A 16,891-nucleotide genomic window follows, 5' to 3' on the forward strand; every position below is an offset into this window, starting at 1 on the left:
AAAGAAAACCTGGGTGGTTAATAAATCATCATACATTCAGTGTATCTCATTAAAAATACTGCCAGCTGCTTTTGTCAAAGCAGTAGAATTAGACTTAAATTGCTTCTTGTTTATAGTAATTTAGTTTGTATCCACCATATTTTATGTAGTATTTTTATTGCTTATGTTAAAAGAGAAAGTAACTGTGCATTATTCAATCAGTAAGACCCTTTTTTCCAAAAAGGATTTTTCATGGTCAGCTCCAAATAATGTTTAATGCCCTAATTATTTGTAATATGTTTAAAAAATCTTGAATAAATTTATCCCAAATCCATTGCAATAATTACATTAATAAACTAATATAGATATGAGTAAGATGTTTCTTGGAACAATGCTTCTGCTTTCCTTTATTGATTTCCTGTCCTGTGATTCTGAGGCATGAACTAATTGTAATATTTAGGTTATTTCTCAGATGATTTGGTATGATTTGGTTTAGAAGATATTTTTCTCCCTCCATTCAGACAGATGAAGTCTTTCTTGAAGCACAGATACAGAATATCACAAGTACGCCAATGTACATGGAAAAGGTTTCTCTTGAGCCATCCATAATGTATAACGTAACTGAATTGAATACCGTGAATACACGAGGGAGTAGGTAAGAATGAAGGATTAAATTCACAGCTGTGGTCCATCACGTTGGTTTTTTACATTATCTTCCTATTTATGTAGCTTTTACTGTCTATGTTAAATGATTATTTTAATTACTGTGTTCAACTCCCTTTTTTCCAATATTTCTTGATTGCCTTCCTGACTAACTTTTGATAATTGTTCCCTTTTTGCAAAAGCACTGTCGTGTATACCAGTTTTTCCCTTCTAATTAGAAGGCAATCTCTGTGCAGCACATTTTAAAAACTAGTGAAACATGATGTTTCAACTTTGAGTTGTATGAGAATTTTTAAGACAGCTTGAAGTTCATGATCCTCTTTTTGGAAGTTGTAGCCAAAAGATTATGATGTGAGTATCTTGATGTTTACATAATTATGGGTAATGTTTTAAGTTCAGCATTCTTAGTTCTTTGAGTGGGTTTGATGGAAGGAAGGGATTTTCAGATTCTTGTTAGAACTCCTCAAAAATCTCCATAAAGTAGACTTGATTTGCTGATTCTCAGTTATGGTGCTTGACACTTTTAAAATCAGAGCTACTTAAAATATTGAAAAGCTGATTCAATTTCTAATTGAATGTCCACTAAGACAGTTTTGATCTTAGCTGATATTTTCTCTTGAAGAACTGTTCACTCTGGAAAACCTTGCTATTCAGTTGCATTGCTGTGATAAAAAGGTTTTCATATTTGGAAAAAATAGTGCCCTTAAAACCCAAGTATATAACCCTTGCAAGTTATATTTGAATGACTGATAAAAATACTCTTCTGGCTTTAAGAAACTTAGATAAGTTCAGGATGATTTCTCTCCAAACAATGGTTATTTGTAATTGTCTTCAAAGAGGTGTCATTCATGGTCCTGTGCATTTAATTATAAAAGCATTTTCCTTGCTTTAGGATCACTAATCGCTACAAATCTTAATTCTGTGATGTTACTTTACTCTAGAATATAGTAGAATTTCTATTGCTAGTGTCAGATAACTGCAGTAACCCTCTTATTGGGTATGTTTTTCAATTAAGACAAATTGCAGCAGAAAATGATCTTTTGATATTCTGTTTGGAAGGGACAGATTGCAGTGGAAGGAAGAGACTGTGTATAAATAAGAATGTCAAGAAATGCTCTCTATTTCATATCCAATACTGCCAGTAACAGTATGGGGAATATTGCATAATTATTGACTGTAAACACACACACATATGAAACTTCCAGTATAGTTTCATTTAAATATTTGAATAAATGTCTTGATCTTTATCAAATATTATATAATGAAGTCTAAAATCGTGAACATGATACTATGTGAACTTGAAGTTTTCAGTTTATAAAGGTCGTAGAACTGAGCCCAAAGCACTGTTTGAGAGAGTCTGCCAACTAGCTTTGAGTGTGGGCCTTTTGTATTTATGACCTCCATACCTGTGAGAATGAAGCCTAGTCTGCATACTCTCTTCTGAATTGCCTTTTCTGTTGGATTCATTGAGTACATAGAGCATAGTACAGAACAGGAACTGGCCCTTTGGATCAAATTAAACTAATCTGTTCTGTCTGGCCTTAGTTTATATCCCTGCATTCCTTGTATGTTCATGCGCTTCTCTAAAAGCCTGTTGTATCGGCCTCCACCACTCCTGGCACCACGTTCTAAACTTCTTCTGCTCTCTGTGTTAAAAAAAACCTTGCCCCTCACATCTCCTTTGAACTTTCTCCTCTCATGTTAAAGGCATGCCTCCTAATATTAGACATTTCAATTCTGAAAAAGATTCTGAATGTTAACCCTATCTATACATCTTAATTTAATAGACTTGTATCAAGTCTTCTCATTCCAGAGACAACAACCCAAGATTTTCTAGCCTTTCTTTATAGCTCATACCCTTAAGCCAAGCAGCATCCTGGTAAAGCTCTTCTGCACCCTCTCAAACCTCCACATATTTCCTGTAATGTGGCAACCAGAATTGAGTAGCTCCAGATCCTATGAAATTTAATGAGCAGCTGCAAATATTCCTGGCTGTAATGGTTGGTATCTGATGCTAAAGACTTTCTCACACTTTTGCATCTTTCATATTTGTGCTATTAGTAAATGAAATAATCAATGGGCTATAAATGCTGGCCTACTCAGTGACACCCAGATCCCAAAAATGAGAAAAAAAGTAAATATGAAGCACAACTTTCTCAACAAATATGTCCAGACCCTTCTTTGAACCACAATTACATATTGTTTGGTATATGGATATCTTTTACATAGGCACACTGTCCCTTATCATCACTAATAGATATTTCTACAAATTACTATTCACAGCAGTGACAACTATTCTTGAGGTTCGTAATTGATCTGTCATTTGTCAAACTGAAATGATATACAGTAGAAATTTGACAAGTCTATGCTTTGTTTTAATCTTGAATTTGTTCAAAGCGTATAGTCCTTATGTGCTTTCTATTTGACACATTTTAGCTCACAATCTTGGACTGCAGCTTATAATTTTATATTGTTGCATGTAGTTATACTGTGTTGTACATGTGGTTGTCATTCCACATCCTAGTTTATCTAAGTATAGCTCTGAAAGCAGAGATATTTCAAACAGAGAAAAGTACCCGAAGTCCAGACTTCTCAACAAGTTCTATTGACAGTTTTGACCCAAATCATCTCTTTTTTTAATATAAAGGGAGAAGGAAATTAACATTTATTTTGTTTAAAATATTTGGACTTGCAATTCTTAAAATTGAACATATAATTTAAATTAACTTGTTTAGTTTTAAGTCCAGATTTTTAGGAGATTGCAAGGCTTTAAATTATTATGTACAGAAATGAAATTAGCTTAAAATAAAGGAAACATGAAAGGAGAGCTTTGGAAGGCAAACTTGAGTGAGTACTAAGATCTCAATGGTTGAACAGGAGTGTAAAGGATGATTTAATTAAAATAATATAATCTGCATTTCAAATAAAGATGTTAAATGATATGTAAGTTAATCAAACTTAGAGGTTAAAACCCCTTGACCAGGTAAATTGAGAGTTTGCAGATTAAAAGAATTTGGAAAGAGATAGTAGCAACATTATGACATATTTTTGAAATTGTTAGGAGAAGGTATAATGCCAGAGAACTGGAGGTAGCAACATTATACTGTTATACTCTTATTTAAGAATGCAGATTGAACATTTCCAGGGAACTCTCCATAAGATTTAGGACCAGAATTAGGCCATTCGCTCATAGCTGATATGTTTCTCAATTCTATTCTCCTGCCTTCTCCCTGTAACCCTTGGTATACTGTTAATAATTTTGATAATAATGCAGCTTCAAAATGTTCAAAAAATAGTGATTAGATTAGATTACTTAGTGTGGAAACAGGCCCTTCGGCCCAACAAGTCCACACCGACCCACCGAAGCGCAACCCACCCATACTCCTACATTTACCCCTTACCTAACACTATGGGCAATTTAGTATGGCCAGTTCACTTGACCCGCACATCTTTGGACTGTGGGAGGAAACCGGAGCACCCGGAGAAAACCCACGCAGACATGGGGAGAACGTGCAAACTCCACACACAGTCAGTCACCTGAGGCGGGAATTGAACCCAGGTCTCTGGCACTGTGAGGCAGCAATGCTAACCACTGTGCCACCGTGCTGTGGTGAGCTAGTATTCCATCATGAAGAGGGCTGCTGTCTGTTCCCAATTTCCCTGGACAAGGGGTTTTAACCTCTAAGTTTGATTAATTTATATACCATTTAACCTCTTCATTTGAGATGTAGTTACCTTGTTCTAATTAAAGCATCCTTTACACTCATGTTCAACCACTGAATGTCTTAGAACTCACACAAGTTTGCTTTCCAATGCAATTTAAGTTATATGCTCAATTTTAAGAACTGCTAACCCAAATATTTTAAACACAACACATTGGAAGAAGGTATTAACAAACTTACAGAATGGGAGAATAGCACAGTGGCTCAGTGGTTAGCACTGCTGCCTCACAGCGCCAGGGACCCGGGTTCATTCGGGCAACTGTCTGTGTGGAGTTTGCACATTCTCCCTGTGTCTGCGTGGGTTTCCTCCCACAGTCCAAAGATGTGCAGGTTAGGTGAATTGATCATGCTAAATTTCCCGCAGTGTTAGGTGCATTAGTCAGGGTGAATGTAGGGGAATGGGTCTGGCTGGGTTGCTCTTTGGAGGGTCGGTGTGGACTTGTTGGGCCTAAGGGCCTGTTTCCACACTGTAGGGAATCTAATCTAATTTCAACACAGACAAATACAAGGTCTTGTATCTGAAAGAACTTCAAATGATTGAATTAGACATTTGCTTATTCTGCATACTTCAATAATAATCTAATTTATAAGAAATAATACTTTAAATAGGATTAGTTACACCAATTTTTAAAATACTGTAAAACGTGACTTGCTGTTGTCATACTGTAAATTCTGTTACAAATGTGTTGCTGGTCAAAGCACAGCAGGTTAGGCAGCATCTCAGGAATAGAGAATTCGACGTTTCGAGCATAAGCCCTTCATCAGGAAAATGTAAATTCTGTTAAGATGTCAGCCAAGAATCATCACTAAAGGGAATCATTAAAGTACCTAAGGGGGAAAGAATAGAATAATATTTTGATAGGATTAGATGCAATAAGACGGGAAGACACCTGTTTGGAAAATAACAATGGCATACGCCTCTTGGACTGACTGGACTGTTTTTCTGCTGTAAAATGACGTTAGCTTCTTTTTGAAGGTAAATAAATTAGATTTTGTCATTGACATGCTTCTGTTCTTTTCAGCTGCTCCACATTTGGGAAGATGACCTACTTGCAGCCTATGGACACACGGCAATATCTATATTGTCTCAAACCTAAGCCTGAATTTGCAGAGAAGGCTGGGGTCATCAAGGGTGTCACAGTAATTGGAAAATTGGACATAGTGTGGAAAACAAACTTGGGTGAAAGAGGACGGTTGCAAACAAGTCAGTTACAACGAATGGTTCGTAAATGTGCACAATTTAGTTTTCTTCAGAATAATCAATTTAGTCATAATTCTGTTGTGTGAAAGGCTGTGGTTATAAATTTCTATCACATTAGTACTAGCTCAGGCTCTGTGTTCACTAAAGGAACGTTAGAACTTTTGACATCTAGACCATTGCACTGAGTGTCAACTTTTAATAGGGTATTCATATTAGAAGTGTCATTTTCCTTCGTTTGTCATTACTCTTTTTAAGGAAATGATAAGAACAAATGGGGTGTGACAAGTTGTAGAGTGCAAATCTTCAGTACTATTGCCAAAATATTGACAGGGCTCATGTGGAGTGATCACCTAGTGATATTATCATTGGACTGTGAATTCAGAGACTCAGGTAAGGTTCTGGGGAACTGGTTCAAGTGCTGTCATGGCAGATAGGGGAATTTGAATTCAATGAAAATCTGGAATGAGGATGACCACGCCCCATTGTCGATTGTTGGAAAAATCCATCTGGTTCATTAATGTCCTTTAGGAATGAAGATACGATCCATAGTTAGTCTGGCCTATATGAGTCTCCATACCCACCAATGTGTAGTGACAGTGATGACAATGGTAGAGACGTCGTTTCTTTCCCTGTTCTGCAGAGGGTAAGGATGCGGGATTGCGGATGGATAGCTGGAGTTGCCCGGGTAACATGGAGGGTTTATAAACAGTTATTAAATACTTCAAACCTTGAGAAACAATTCTGTGGCTGCAGTTCAGCCTCCAGTATCTTACTCATTCTTTATATCTTATAGCAAGCAGCATATTGGGCTTTTTGGATTCACCTGAACCGGCCATACTTGATGACTTGTAGTCAGGTTAACTGGAGAACCATGTAATGATTCTCCTTCACCCCATCTTGTCTATGTTTAGTTAACACCAAAATAGTGTCCAATACTTCTACTTGATACTTCACCTGAGAATTAATTGCCTGTGAATCTTCATAACTATGAAGTTAAAAATCACACAACACCAGGTTATAGTCCAACGGGTTTAATTGGAAGCACTAGCTTTCAGAGCGATGGTCCTTCATCAGGTGGTTGTCAGGAGCAGCGCTCCGAAAGCTAGTGCTTCCAAATAAACCTGTTGGACTATAACCTGGTATGTGATTTTTAACGAGGAGAAAGTGAGGTCTGCAGATGCTGGAGATCAGAGCTGAAAATGTGTTGCTGGAAAAGCGCAGCAGGTCAGGCAGCATCCAAGGAACAGGAGATTTGACGTTTCGGGCATAAGCCCTTCATCAGGAATGAGGAAAGTGTGTCCCACTTTCCTCATTCCTAATGAAGGGCTTATGCCCGAAACGTTGAATTTCATGTAATTTTTAACCTTGTACACCCCAGTCGAACCGGCATCTCTAATTCATAACTATGTGATGTTAAAGAATATGTATCTGAAGGATGTTCTGTTCTGAAGATTTGAAACTCTTGGTACAAATGCTATGTGATTAATTTTTTTTCTGATCTTTTTTCAGAAGCATAATGAAGTAGATTTTAATTTTTCCTCTTTAAAGTCCCCTGCTTCTCATGGTTTTATTTCAGGCCCCTGGTTATGGTGATGTCAGACTTTCCTTGGAGATGATTCCAGATACTGTAAATCTTGAAGAACCTTTTGAAGTTACATGTAAAATAACTAATTGCAGGTAATAGTAAGATGGCTAATGCATGTGGAATGTGACTTTACATTGAACTTAGCTAATTAAGGGGAGAATATTTCATTATGAAATGTTGAAATCTACTCCTCCTCCGAAGTCTACAGTCAAAGATGAAGACTACAAGACTATGTTTGAGTTTTGTTTTCCCGTCCCTGCAGAGATATCACCTTTTAGCTATTTGCACCCTTCAATAGGCATGTAAGTAGTGGATTAGTAGTTTAAAAAGGACTAGTCTGATCAGAGACCAGAAAGGGTATCAACATGTGAATATATTAAATCCCTCTTTTTAAAAGAGGGAGGTCATGGTGACAGAGGAGGATATACTGTCAATAGAAGGGTTCAAAATTGATCAGGAAGAAGTCTTGGATGGACAATTGGTACTTAAAGTTAACAAAGCACTGGGACCACTGAGATGCATCCAAGACTTTTGAAGGAAACGAGGGTAGAAATTTAGGGGGCACTAGCTATCATCTTTTAGTTTTTCTTGGACTTTTGAGGATTGGTGGGTGCAGAAGACTGGAGAATTGCAAACATTGTGGCTTTCCTTCAAGGAAGCTTGAAAGAATAATGCCAGCAGTTACATACCAATCAGTTTAACTTTTGTGGTGTGGAAGCTTTTAGAAACAATTATTCAGAATAGAATTAGTAATCACATGAGAACCGATGGATTGATTAGGAAATTTCAGCACGAATCTTGAAAGAGCAAATTATGTTTTAATAAGTTACTGGAGTTTTTTGAAGTGGGAACAGAAATTGTGAGATCCCCTTGTTGCCTTAAGGGGAATGCAAATAGTTCTTTTGCAAGTTTAAAAAATACCTATCTCCACCACCCTCTCAAACAGTGCATTCCATATTTCTACCATCCTATGGGTCAGATGTAATGAGGCAGACTTGATGAGGGTGCTGAAGGTGAAGGAATTCCTTTCAGGAATTACTGAAGTCAGGGGGGATCCCAGAGAACTGGAAAATGGTTAACGTGACACTCTGTTTAAGGAGGGAGGGAGGCAGAAGACAGGAAATTATAGGCCAGTTAGCCTAACCTTGGCCGTTAGTAAGATTTTGGAGTCTGTTATTAAGGATAAGATTGTGGTGTGCTTGGAAATGCATCGGACAATAGGATGGCTTTATCAAGGGGTGGTCAAGCCTGACCAATCCGTTAGAATTCTTTGAGGAGTTAACAAGAAAGTTAGATTAAAACAGAGCCAATGGATGCGATCACTTCGGATTTCCAGGAAGTTGCTAACTAAGATAGGAGCCCATGATGTTAGGGGCAAGGTACTGCTGTGGATAGAGGATAGGCTGATTGGCAGAGAGTAAGGATAAAGAGATCTTTTCCAGGATGGCAGCTGGTGACTAGTTGAGTTCCACAGGGGTTAGTGTTGGGATTAAAAATATGCACCTTAACAATCTGGGCGAAGGAACTGAAAGCATTGTTGCTAATTTTGCAGATGACGCAAAGATTGGAGGAGGGACAGATAATGTTGAGGAGGTGAGGAGGTTACAGAATGACTTGGATATGCTTGGTGAATGGACAAAGTGGCGAAAGTAGGAATATAATGTGGGAATGTGAGAGGTTCTACGTTTTGATAGGAAATATAGAAGCATAGACTATTTTCTAAATGGAAAAGGCTTCAGAAATCTGAAGCACAAAGAGACTCGGGAGTCCTAGTACAGGATTCTCTTAACCTGTAAGTAGCATTAAGTTGGTGGTTAGGAAGACAAATGAAAGGTTTGCATTCATTTCAACAGGGTGAGAATTTAAGAGAAAATGAGTAGTGCTGGCACTATATAAGGCTCTGGTCAGACCACATTTGGAATATTGTAAGCAGTTTTAGGACCTGTATCTAAAGAAAGATATAATGTGATTCAAATCTCTGTTTTTATATATCAAAGTACTTGTGATATTGTACTGAGCTATCTCACTCAGTTTCCATTTCTTTTAGCAGTGAGAGGACAATGGATCTGGTGCTTGAAATGTGCAATACAAATGCAATCCACTGGTGTGGCATTTCAGGAAGACAGCTAGGAAAATTGAGTCCAAATTCTTCTCTTCATCTTGCACTCAAGCTATTGGCCTCCATGCAAGGTTTACAGGTAAGACTCAGAGAATGGGAACTTAGTAAGTGCAATAATCTTGACAAATTTACTTTCTATGTTGCTCCAAATCTAGCTAACAATTGTATCCAGTTCCCTGGCAATAGTCTTAGAGTATTTGTGCCTACAATGCTATATTCTACCTTCCCTACATTTGAGCTTATGCAAAATACTGCCCAGTTCCTAAAATACCAGTCATCCTGTGAGTCACTGGCCTGCTTTACCTCCTGATCAAAAAGCATCTCAATTTTAAATTTCCTCACCCTTGTTTCAAAGTCCCTTCATGCTCCTCCCTATTTCTGTAATCTCCTCCAGCCCCCCAACCTTACAAGATATCTTCAAAGTTTGTGAGAAGATTTGTAGCTCGGGTGCTCATTGTTGTGCCATGCCTCTAGGAATTCCCTAGTTGTTCTCTGTTTGGCTTGTTACACTACTATTATAGGACAAGCCAAACAGAAAACAGCCAGGGAATTCCTAGAGGCATGGCACTCATCCACAGATTCAATCAATAAACACATCGACCTGGACCTAATATACCGACCACTGCAACGGACAGCTGGAACTGACAACCAAAAGTGGCAGAGACAAACCACTATAAATGCAGGAGGAAACATCACAGAAGCGCTTCACAGGAGGCTCCCAAGCACAGAGGATGTCACCTAGACAGGGGACGAAACGTCTGCAACACAAATTCCCAGCTCGGCAAACAGAATTACAAGATATCTGTGCTGTAATTCTGGACTGCATACACTGCCAATTGCTCCATCATCGATGATCGTGCTTTCAGTTGCCTCAATTCACCTTCTGAAATATTTTCCTTTTACATCTTTACTTTACTGTCCCTCTTTAAAACTCTCCTTAAAACAAGGTGATGGTCTAGTGATATTATCACTGTACTATTAATCTAGAGAGTCAGGTAATGAGCTGGGGACCTGATTCGAATCCTGCCATGGCAGATAGTGGAATTTAAATTCAATAAAATTCAGGAACTCTTGAATGATGACTATGTATCCATTGTCAGAAAAACTCATCTAGTTCATTAATGTCCTTTAGGGAAGGAAATCTGCTGTCCTTACCTAGTCTAGCCTAAGTGTAACTCCAGATCCACAGCAATGTGGTTGACTCTTAACAGCTCTCTGGCAATTAGGGATGGGCAATAAATGCCAGCCCAGCCAGCAACGCCCTCATCCCTTGAATGAATAAAAACAAAACCTCTTTAACCAAGCTTGTAGCCATCTAACCAAATAGCTCCTTATGTAACTTAAAATCACACTTCATTATGCTTTTGTATAGTGCCTTGGGACATTTCATTATGCAGAAGATGCATATTAGTTGCATTTTAGTTGTTAACTAAGACTGTGCTCAAAATTGTTAACTGATATATGACTCTATACAACTCTATATGATGTGAAGAATTTATATCTTATGGCCTGCTTGTCAGGCCACAGTTTTTCTCCTTTCATTTTATTGATAAGTGGTGGGTTAGTGAGTGCATCTGTGATAGCCACAGTGAAGGATTATTTGGTTTTCACAAACATTCTAATTCCTTAGCAACCAGTTTTATTAATGTATTAGAACATAAAACATTACAACGCTGTATAGATCCTTCGGCCCTCGATGTTGCGTTGACCTGTGAAACCAATCTAAAGCCCATCTATCCTACATTATTCCATTGTCATCCATATGTCTATCCAATGACCATTTAAGTGCCCTTAAAGTTGGCAAGTCTACTACTGTTGCAGGCAACATTGCACGCCCCTACTACTCTGAGTAAAGAAACTACCTCTGACATCTGTCTATATCTATCACCCCTTAATTTAAAGCTATGCCCTCATGTGCTAGCCATCACCATCCAAGAAAAAAGGTTCTCACTGTCCACCCTATCTAACCCTCTGATCATCTTGCATGTCTCTATTAAGTCACCTCTCAACCTTCATCTCTGTAACGAAAACAGCCTCCAGTTTCTCAGCCTTTCTTCATAAGACCTTCCTTCCATATCAGGCAACATCCTAGAAAATCTGCTTTGAACCCTTTCCAAAACTTCCACATCCTTCCTGCAATGTGGTGACCAGAGCTGTACATAATACTCCCAAATATGGCCACACCAGAATTTTGTACAGCTGCAGCATGACAACAAGGTTCTGAAACTCGATCACTCTACTAACAAAAGCTAACACACCTTATGCCTTTTTAACAATTATGGCTTATTGGATCGATTTCACTATGTGATGTCAATAATGCACATTACTGAATCAAAATCATACGCATTTTTCAAATGAAAACTTTTTAAAAAGTTGATTATTGTTATTCATAATCTACAAAACTGTTTGCAAAATTTGTTATGCTATTTTATACAGAATCTATTATTTTCTGCATTGACTATAAATATTACATCGCAATGTTCTTTTAATTTTGAAATTATTTCTTTTACTAGTTTTGATGAATGTAAGCTTATTAAAATCTGTATTTCTGAGGGTGTTGGGAGTTCTTAATATTAATAAATGCAACCCCTAGGAGTTGTGTGGAATTAGAATGGAGAAACGCTGACAGAAGACATTTTGAATAGAGTGTATTTTTACTGTTAAATAATTTTCAAAGTAGATAGGAATAGGTGTACAACGTGTTTGAGAGAGAGAGAGAGACTGCATTTTCGAGGCTGTGACTAGGGATTTTCAAAACACCATGTTTAATATTCTTCAACACAGGGAATAGCAAGACAGTTCCCAAGCATCATTTCCAAGTTCAAGCACATAGGCACTTCTGTTTTGGATTTAAGCTTTTTGAATGATGTTTGTTACTTACAAAAAGCTCCCGGTTGTTTGGCTTCTGAGTTGGTGGTTCCCCCAAGTTCACGTTTCCCTTGTCCAGTTTGTTACAGCAAATGATGGGAAAGCAAATCTTAGCAGGATGTATACGCTTAATGGGAGTGTTGCTGAACAAAGAGTCCTTGGAGTGCAGTTAAACAGCTCCTTGGAGTGGAGGCTCAGATAGGTAGGATAATGAAGAAGGTGTTTGGTATGCTTACCTTTATTGGTAAGAGTATTGAGTACAGGAGTTGGGAGGTCATGGTGCGGCTGTACAGGACATTGATTAGGCCATTGTTGGAATATTGCATGCACTTCTCGTCTCCTTCCTATCGGAAAGATGTTGTGAAACCTGAAAGGGTTCAGAAGAGATTTACAAGGATGTTGCCAGGGTTGGAGGATTTGAGCTATAGGGAGATGCTGAACAGGCTGGGGTTGTTTTCCCTGGAACGTCGGAGGCTGAGGGGTGAACTTATAGAGGTTTACAAAATTAGGAGGGGCATGGATAAGATAAATAGACAAAGTCTTTTCCCTGGGGTCGGGAGTCCAGAACGAGAGGGCATAGGTTCAGGGTGAGAGGTGGAAGATATAAAAGAGACCTAAGGGGCAACTTTTTCACACAGAGGGTGGTACATGTATGGAATAAGCTGTCAGAGGAAGTGGTGGAGGCTGGTACAATTGCAACATTTAAGAGGCATTTGGATGGGTATATGAATAGGAAGTGTTTGGAGGGATATGGGCCAGGTGATGGCAGGTGGGACGAGATGGGGTTGGGATATCTGGGTAGCATGGATGGGTTGGACCGAAGGGTCTGGTTCCGTGCTGTACATCTCTATGACTGTAAGTGAGGGAAATAGTGTTCTCATCGTAAGGACCCACTTATAGTTATATAGCATCTTTCACAATTTCAGAACATTCCCAAGTGTTTTACAGTCGATGAGTTACCTTAAAAATGTAGTCAATGCTGTAATATGAAAATGTTTTACACACAATGAAACTCCTGCAAACAGCAGTTTTCCACTAACTGGACAATTATTGGGCAAGACACCAAGGCTAACTACCTTGTTCTTTGAAATAGTTCTATGGAATCTTTCAAGCCCACCTGAGTGCAAACAGAAGCTTAAATGATGAGTGGCACCCCGAACAGGGCAAGGTGTTCAGCTCTGGAATGTTTGTCTGTGTTTGCGCTCAAGTCTGTGGCATGGCCTTGAACTTGTTACATCCTCTCTGAGGCAAGAGTGCTATCACCTTGGCTGAGAGCAGAAACGAGCATTTTTTTTCAATTCACAAAACTGTGCACCGGTTGTGATGCAGAATCACATTGTGGTAACTATGAATATGTTGCATCTGTCCCTTTGTTTGACTTTTGCATCCTGTTTAACTGCTCATGAGCTTCACTGTCAGAGAAAAGTTGGTTATTTTAATGAAAAATACATATTTTGTTTGAGGATCCAGGATACTTATGTATTACTTTTATCTGTCACATGTAAACAATGTTAGACATTTCACAGCAATTTCTGTTATGTTTGCAACCAAATGAAAACACTGCCATTAAATTTTGCATTAACTTTGTAAATACCAGTTGAGATGTTCTGTTTACAGTATACTTCCTACAACTTGTAATTTTGTTCAATTGTCTTTTCAGAGTATTTCAGGATTGCGATTGATGGACACATTTTTAAAAAGAACTTATGAGTATGATGACATTGCACAAGTATGTGTGGTCTTTTCACACCTGAAACCAGAAAGCTAGAAGTATCTTCTAGTAGTGGTGTTCCCTTCCTGTGGTTAGCTGTGGACCAGTGGTTTTGTTTTAACGCTGTGACCTGCTTTTTCGTTCGTGAACTACCACCATATTCATATAAACCAAAATGTTTGGAGATTTTATAATTTTAAAAAGTCTGCTGATGCTACCGTGAAAATTGTTAACTCTGGAGATTGAGTGGATTGATGCACTGCCCTTCATGCCTCTGGAACCTACTTTGTAATCCGATGTATTGATGAAATGGTGGTTTTCTCTGTTTACTGGCTGTATAGTTCTTGCATGAATTAAACTTGCATTGATAGTCTCAATTTACTTTATATGGGATGTAAATCCATAATATAACATTTCTATTTGCACTAAATTGGTGATCTTATTGAGCAAGACCAAGTGTGTGGGAAATGGAAAACTGTCACATGAATGCAGGAGTTCAGTGCATTCATGAAGCATATTGTGGAGGTACAGTGGAGGGAGCTTTACTTTGCATCTGATCATGCAAAACCTGGCAGTGCTTCAAGTTGCCTAAGATAGGAAATGGTGCATTCCCTTGCACCCAGTGCTGGTCACACTGATTAATACAAAATCAACAAGGCAGTTTTTATAAAATAAATATCTGTTCAAAATTGCTTTTAATTTCATGCACATGTAATAAAGCTTTAAATTTAAAATATATTCTCCAATGTACATTACTTCAACTGAGAAGCACTTCATGAAGTAGTGATACGTGGCAACTGCCTCCACCTATTTTATGTTGGGAGCATGTAGACATTGAGTAGGTTGGAACAAAATATGCAATATTTGTTGGGCTGAAGGTTAAAGCTGTTGAAAAGCTGTGCACTGGTTCACAAAATTCCAGAAATGTTACGGTGCAGAAGGAAGTTATTCAGCCCATCAAGTCTATACTGGTTGTCTTGAGTATTTTAACCTCGTGCCAATCTCCTGTCTTTTCTGAGTAGCCCTGCACATTGTCTCTTTTCCTGCCCGGTTCCTTTTTCATCACAAGTATCCCTTTGCAGAAAGCAGTGACAGAAATTGATTAAGGAGTGTTTTAACTTCTCTTCTACTTTTAAGATCAATAGTTATTGGAATCTGTGGTTAAGGACTGAGCATTGAATTGACTGGAGAGTACCAGTATGGGTTTGTAAAGGATCATGAATGTGTAAATATGGTGGACTGTCACTTTAATTAAACAGTCCAGTCACTTGACAATGACTATGTCATTGGCCATTTTGGGTGGAGGAATAGCTTCGTCTAAACTTGCCTACAGTATGAACATCTGTAAAATATTTAGTAAAGCTCTTGTTAACACGTCAGCCTGCTGGTTCTTGGAACATAACAGAAGAAACTGGTAATAAAGCTAATTGTTTTGAGAACCCCTGGGTCAGTTCACTGATTTATATTAAAAGTTTTATGGTCCTCATCACATATCTTTGAGGTGCTTCAATAATAAAAATTAAAACACGCTGCAATGAGGAGGTACAGTCAGCTGGGTGGGAGGGCATTTCCCTCCCCCAGGAAAAAGGTGTACAGTGCACAGGCTTCAAAAACAGCATTGGAAATAGCAATCTCATTGAAACCAGCAGCCCTGGAAGTTTGAGCATGAGAGCTCACAAAATGGCAGCTAGGAGACGAGTACCAACACAAACTCCAAGCTACCATTTGTGTAGGAAAACAAGTCAGATAGCAGCAAATTGTTAGTATAAAGCTTGTATGCAGAAACTGTGGCAAAAAGGGACACATTGAATAAGTGTTTGCAGAAGAAACATGAACAACATACAGCAAAAGTACAGAAACTGAAGAGTAGGGGAAAAAAAATCTACATAGCACAAAAAGGGCATGAGAAAAGCCCAGACTCAGTAATCTCCTTAACCTGACACTGGGTAGGTAACACACACTTGGACTCCCACTTACTGCTGCAGAGAATACCATCTTTATATTTATTATACTGTCCCTTACCATGATGACATTCCAATTTCTTGCCACTACAATGGTTCTCTGTACCATGATAGTGTTGTCAATTCAATCATAGGCCCCACTCTCACCCGCAAAGCTTACAAGAACGTTGCAACTGCTTGACAAAAGGGGCTGAGTTTCCTCAAATGTAACCCCAGGATCCCCACATCTCCCTCATCTGTATTCACATCCTCTCCCTGATCACAGACCAGTTTTGAATTACATAATTTGAATGGTGTGACCACGCTGTGAAGCGTAGTGTTCAGGTAACCTTCCCCACTGATCTACAATTTCTGCAACTCAGACTCCTCTTAATTCAGTTCTGACATTCCTCGAACTGCAAACACTTTTTTTTTGAAGAATACATTCGCTCTGGATCACACTGGTGGCCAGCCTCTTCCATATGTTGCAGCAACAGAAACATCACTCAGCCTGTCATTTGTTTTGAATCAATTTATAAATTAATTATTCTAAGTTCCTCGTTCTTTTCCCTTTATTATAAAATTGTGTTTTTTAAATCACCAGTATGAAGATTAAATTCAACCAGCTTTTTAAAAGGAAAACAATGGTGACGTAAACGTGAGTACCGTACTTTTACTACATAGAAATATTCACCTACCCTACTCGTCAATTAGTTGCTTTCTCTACTGTGATGTGATGTCACTCCACTGCTGGTCAGCCTGTTGATCCACACACTTTCCTTATTTCTCTGAAGAGTTTACCTTAGTCTGCAGTAAACTTTAGTTAAACACCCCTTTGCACCAAATTGCTACTTTAAACCATATTTCTAACAGTACTCTCATTTGGCCTTCATGTCACTCCACTGAAGTCTCCTTCATACTACATTTCAAACTATTAATTATGAAGCATCTTCACAATAATACAAGTTGTAAATGTCTTGTAGAAAGTGAATGTCAAATGTGGTTTGATAGATTTGGTGGGAATACTTTGTGTCATTGTCAGCTCGCAGCACTTTAAGGCTATTCTTGGGCTACTTTTCCTATTTAGTGCTGAGGCCTACATT

At 38.4% G+C, this 16,891-nt stretch overlaps 1 protein-coding gene across 4 annotated transcripts in view; it reads left to right on the forward strand.

Annotated features, from left to right (window-relative positions):
* trappc13 (trafficking protein particle complex subunit 13) overlaps window positions 1-14,582 on the forward strand; it is a 67,110-nt gene extending 52,528 nt beyond the window's left edge. For 2 of the 4 annotated variants that reach the window (XM_060830391.1, XM_060830410.1), the window contains 5 exons: window positions 501-634; window positions 5,387-5,585; window positions 7,142-7,242; window positions 9,198-9,348; window positions 13,798-14,582. In XM_060830391.1, coding sequence (XP_060686374.1) covers window positions 501-634; window positions 5,387-5,585; window positions 7,142-7,242; window positions 9,198-9,348; window positions 13,798-13,905 — 693 coding nt within the window. In that variant the 3' untranslated portion in view covers window positions 13,906-14,582. The remainder of the gene's footprint in view (window positions 1-500; window positions 635-5,386; window positions 5,586-7,141; window positions 7,243-9,197; window positions 9,349-13,797) is intronic. The other 2 variants (XM_060830401.1, XM_060830419.1) reach the window with 1 other exon arrangement.
* The last annotated feature ends 2,309 nt before the right edge of the window (window positions 14,583-16,891 follow it).

The sequence above is a fragment of the Hemiscyllium ocellatum genome, chromosome 1 (genome assembly GCF_020745735.1).
Source record: "Hemiscyllium ocellatum isolate sHemOce1 chromosome 1, sHemOce1.pat.X.cur, whole genome shotgun sequence".
Taxonomy (NCBI): Eukaryota; Metazoa; Chordata; class Chondrichthyes; order Orectolobiformes; family Hemiscylliidae; genus Hemiscyllium; species Hemiscyllium ocellatum.